This window comes from Carlito syrichta, unplaced genomic scaffold (genome assembly GCF_000164805.1).
Source record: "Carlito syrichta isolate Samal-C Ts95f unplaced genomic scaffold, Tarsius_syrichta-2.0.1 Scaffold304709, whole genome shotgun sequence".
Classification (NCBI taxonomy): domain Eukaryota; kingdom Metazoa; phylum Chordata; class Mammalia; order Primates; family Tarsiidae; genus Carlito; species Carlito syrichta.
In genome coordinates, this window is record NW_007248805.1 from 376153 (window position 1) to 380678 (window position 4526).

At 49.8% G+C, this 4526-nt stretch overlaps 1 protein-coding gene across 1 annotated transcript in view; it reads right to left on the reverse strand.

Annotated features, from left to right (window-relative positions):
• GPR107 (G protein-coupled receptor 107) overlaps window positions 1-1183 on the reverse strand; it is a 61603-nt gene extending 60420 nt beyond the window's left edge. Inside the window, exon 1 of the mRNA XM_008060720.2 lies at window positions 1068-1183. Coding sequence (XP_008058911.2) covers window positions 1068-1124 — 57 coding nt within the window. The 5' untranslated portion in view covers window positions 1125-1183. The remainder of the gene's footprint in view (window positions 1-1067) is intronic.
• Between the last annotated feature and the right edge of the window lie 3343 nt (window positions 1184-4526).

Genomic DNA, 4526 nt, shown 5'->3' on the forward strand with positions numbered 1-4526 from the left:
CAAAAAAAAAAAAAAAAAAAAAAAAAGTGAAACTAGGGTGGGCACGGTGGCTTAAACCTGTAATCCCAGCATTTTGGGAGGTCGAGGTGAGAGGACTGCCTAAGCCCACGGGTTCAAGAACAGCCTGGACAACTTGGCCAGAACTTGGCTTTACAATAAATCAAAAAATTAGCCAGGCATGTTAGGGCACACCGGTAGTTCCGGCTACTTGGAAGACTGAGGCAGAAGGATCACCTGAGCCCAGCAGGTTGAGGTTGTGGTGGCAACTGCACTCCAGCCTGGGCGACAGATTGAGACTATGACTCAAAAAAAAAAGTGAAACTAGGCAGGGCATGGTGGCTCACGTCAGTAATCCCAGCACTTTGGGAGGCCGAGGCAGGAAGATCCCTTGAGCCCAGAAGCTTAAGACCAGCCTGGGCAACACAACGAGACCTCATCTCTACAAAAAATTTAATAATTAGCTGGGGATGGCAGTGTTAGCTTGTAGTTCCAGCTACTCAGAATGCTGAGGTAGAAAGATCGCCTGAGTCCAGGAAGTCAAGGTGGTCATGAGCTGTGATCATGCCCCTGCACCTCAGTCTGGGTGACAGAATGAGACCCCCAACTCAAAAGAAAAAAGAAAGAAGAAAGAAGCCGGGCTCGGTGGCTCAGCCTGTAATCCCGCGCCTTTGGGAGGCTGAGGTAAGTGGATTGCCTGAGCCTGCGGGTTCGAGACCTGCCTGGGCAACTTGGCGAGACCTCATCTCTACAATAAATCAAAAATTAGCCGGGCGTGGTAGCGCACTAGTTCCAGCTACTTGGAAGGCTGAGGCGGAAGGATCGCCGGAGCCCAGCGGGTTGAGGCTGCGGTGGCCGGGAGCGGCCACTGCACTCCAGTCTGGACGACAGAGTGAGACTCCAACTCAAAAAAAAAAGAAAGAAAAAGAGTAAAATGCTCTGATGCCTAATATGTAATCTGGTGCTTAATTTTCTCCACATTCCAATGCTTTGTATTTTTCTGAGTACTCAGGTGACTCTCCTAGCCCAGCACTCAGAGTAGCCCACTTGATCTCAGAAGAGGTACTTGCCGTCGCATCCTGGTCCTCAGGCTCATTCACAGAGAGGCTACTGACATTCACTACCATGTAGCCATCCTTGAAGAATCCAAAGGTGTTCAGATGAACCTTATGCCTCACATCATCCTAAAGAGATTTGTGCGGTGGAATTAGTCACATAGAAAAGTTAACTTTTGATTATTCAATCATTTGCTTGAAAAACTAGACATCCAGTTTCCTCCCAGCCAGCCAATGTTTCCAGATGCTCAATAATCCACACAGCTGTGTAACTTATTCTCCAAAAGCCCAAGACGACTCGGCAGAAATTCCAAAGATACCAACAGCTTTTGCAGAGAGAAGCACACAATGGGTTCAACCCAATTCAACTCACAGGGACGGGTTCTAGGAGCCAACTCAGTGGCCAGCTAGAATGTGAGTTCCTGGGTAGGAGGAACCTGATAGGACAATGCCTGGCAACCCGGAGGCACCAAAAATGGGAAGAAGGGGGGTACAAAGGAAGAGAGTGGCCCAAGTTGTTCCAGGAATATGCTCCTTTACATAACGCTTCTGATCAGTCTGGATATCTAACTCCTCCCACTGCAGGATGAAGAGACAATTTTAAAAAATAAAATAAAATAGGCCAGGCGTGGTAGCTCAAGCCTATAATCGGTACTTTGGGAGGCCCAAGCAAGACAACTGCCTGAGCTCAGGGGTTCAAGACCAGCCTGGGCAACTTGGTGAGATCTCATCTCTACAATACATAAAAAAAAAAAAAAATATATATATATATATATATAAGCTGGGCGTGGTAGTATGTGCCTGTAGTTCTATCTGGGTCTCCATTCAAGGAACACAGCTCCCAGAGAGTTCCAGATTATGGCCAAGAAGGAGAGGGACACAGTGCCAACTAACCTTCCTGCTTGAGCCTCAGGCTGTGATCCCTGCTTCCCCTGACACCTATTAAAGATCCAAGCTCTGCTGGGTGCAATGGCTCACGTCATTTAGGGAGGCAGAGGTGAGAGAACTGCCTGAGCCCACGGGTTTGAGACCAGCCTAGGCAACATGGCGAAATCTCACCTCTACAATAGATTAAAAAATTAGCTGGGTATGGTAGTGCACGCCTGTAGTTCTGGCTACTTGGAAGGCTGAGGCGGAAGGATCACCTGAGTCCAAGAGGTCGAGGCTGTGGCAGCTGTGAGTGAGCCACTGCACTCCAGCCTGGGTGACAGAGTGAGACTTCAACTCAAAAACAAACAAAAAAAAATTAGCTGAGTGTGGTGGCGCATATCAGTAGTTCTAGCTATTGGGAAGGCAGAGGTAGAAGGATCGCCTGAGTCCAGCAGATTGAGGCTGCGGTGGCTATGAGCATTCAACTGTACTCCAGCCTGGGTGACAGAGGGAGACTGACTTAAAAAAAAAAATTAGCTGGGCGTGTACCAGTAGTTCTAGCTATCTGCAAGGTTGAGGTGGAAGGATCGCCTGAGCCCAGCAGATTGAGGCTGCGGTGGCCATGAGCATGCGACTGCACTCTAGTCTGGGTGACAGAGTGAGACTCTGATGTGTTTAAAAAAAAAAAAAAGGCTCCAAGGATCTAAGGCCCAAGGTTCTGCAATGGCCTCAGGGGATCCCCAGATTCCACTGCCTATCTGCTGAGCTTTCAGATCCTCTCCTCCATTTCTTGGCCCCTGGGAATTTCCCTTGTTTACTTAGAACTCAGTTCTGTCGCTAAAAGCATGATAGCTGGCCTTCTACTTCCTGGCAGGACAGAGTGGCTTGCCACACACCAGTTCTCTCACAGAGAGCTAGAATATCGAGAAGATGACAGGGGTCTGCTGGAAGGCAAAACAGTTGATACACAGTCAAAAACAGAGCACTGAAATCCCTTTCTGGGGTTTCCTGAGAGAATTAAGCCCTATGGAAAATGCTCTGGGTGCCTATTTTACCAAGCCTCCAAGGACAGTGCATGGCGACCACCATCCTAGACCACAGGATGGAAATCAATGCAACCACGTGCAATGGGTGCCTTAGCACAGGAGGGCTCGGGTCTCGGCAGAGCCCCCAGGTGGGCAAGGAGGAAACCAAGAACACACAACTCCTGCCACACAGGACGTGGGTGGATCTCGCCGGGGCAATACTGAGCAGCACAAGCCACGTTCACATTGTAATTCGGGGGAGTCACTCACAGTGAGAAAGGTCAGGGTGGTGAGTGGTGATGATGCCACAAAGGAAAGGGCCCTTCCAGTCCCTGGAGGGCAGGCAGAACCTAAGGCGCCTGTGGGGGGCGTGGCAAAGTCGTGTGGCACTTCCTGCCAGCTGCCTGGGTTGGCATGGTGGGGAGGCACTGAGCTGGAGGCTGATGGGGAACTTGTGGCATGGTCGTCATACCTCAAATGAGGTTTACGTTGAAGAGCACGCTCCTGGGCCAGGCGCGGCTCAGCCTGCAATCCCAGCACTCTGGGAGGCTGAGGCGAGAGGACTGCCTGAGCCCGGGGGTTTGAGCCCAGCCAGCCTAATTGGAGTCTCACACTTGTTGCCCAGGCTAGACTGCATTGCAGCGGCAGGCTCACAGCCACCCCAGTGTCGACCTGCAGGGCTCTGGCAGGCCTCCCGCCTCAGCTTTCCAAGTGACTGGAACCATAGGCACATACTACCATGCCTAGCTAATTTTTTGATTTATCGTAGAGACGAGGTCTCGCCAGGTGACCCAGGCTGATCTCGGACCCCTGAGCTCAGGCAGTCTTCTCGCCTCTGCCTCCCAAAGTGCTGAGATTACAGGCATGAGCCACTGTGCCCAGCTCAAAAACAGGTTTTTGAAGAATATTTTAACAATAATAATACCATCACCTCCCTCCCACCCCCATCTTCAGCATTTTCCAAGAACTAGGTTACATGCCAAGGGCTTACCCATGATGTCTAACCTTCACTCAGCCCACTGTGGTTAAGAGAAATACCCCATAATAGGGACAAAGACACACGTGCTTAGGAGAAATGTATACCAAATGCAGGGCATAGGTAGCAAGGCTGGCATCCCAACACAGAACTGATATGAAGCCATTCTCACACCATTGACTCCTAATATGCGAAAGTAATTTTGATGTAACATGAAATGCAAAGAGCAGAATCCAAATCACATATAGTAGAGATTCGAGTTTGTAAAAATAGAAAAATTTTAAAAGTATATATACATATACATATATGTATATACACATATATGTATATATACTTTTATTTATAAAAGATAAGAAAGAGCCGGGCTCGGTGGCTCAGCCTGTAATCCCGCGCCTTTGGGAGGCTGAGGTGAGTGGATTGCCTGAGCCCGTGGGTTCGAGACCCGCCTGGGCAGCGAGACCTCATCTCTACAATAAATCAAAAAATCAGCTGGGCGTGGTAGTGCATGCCTGTAATTCCAGCTCCTTGGAAGGCTGAGGCGGAAGGATTGCCGGAGCACAGCAGGTCGAGGCTGCGGTGGCCGGGAGCGGCCACTGCACTCCA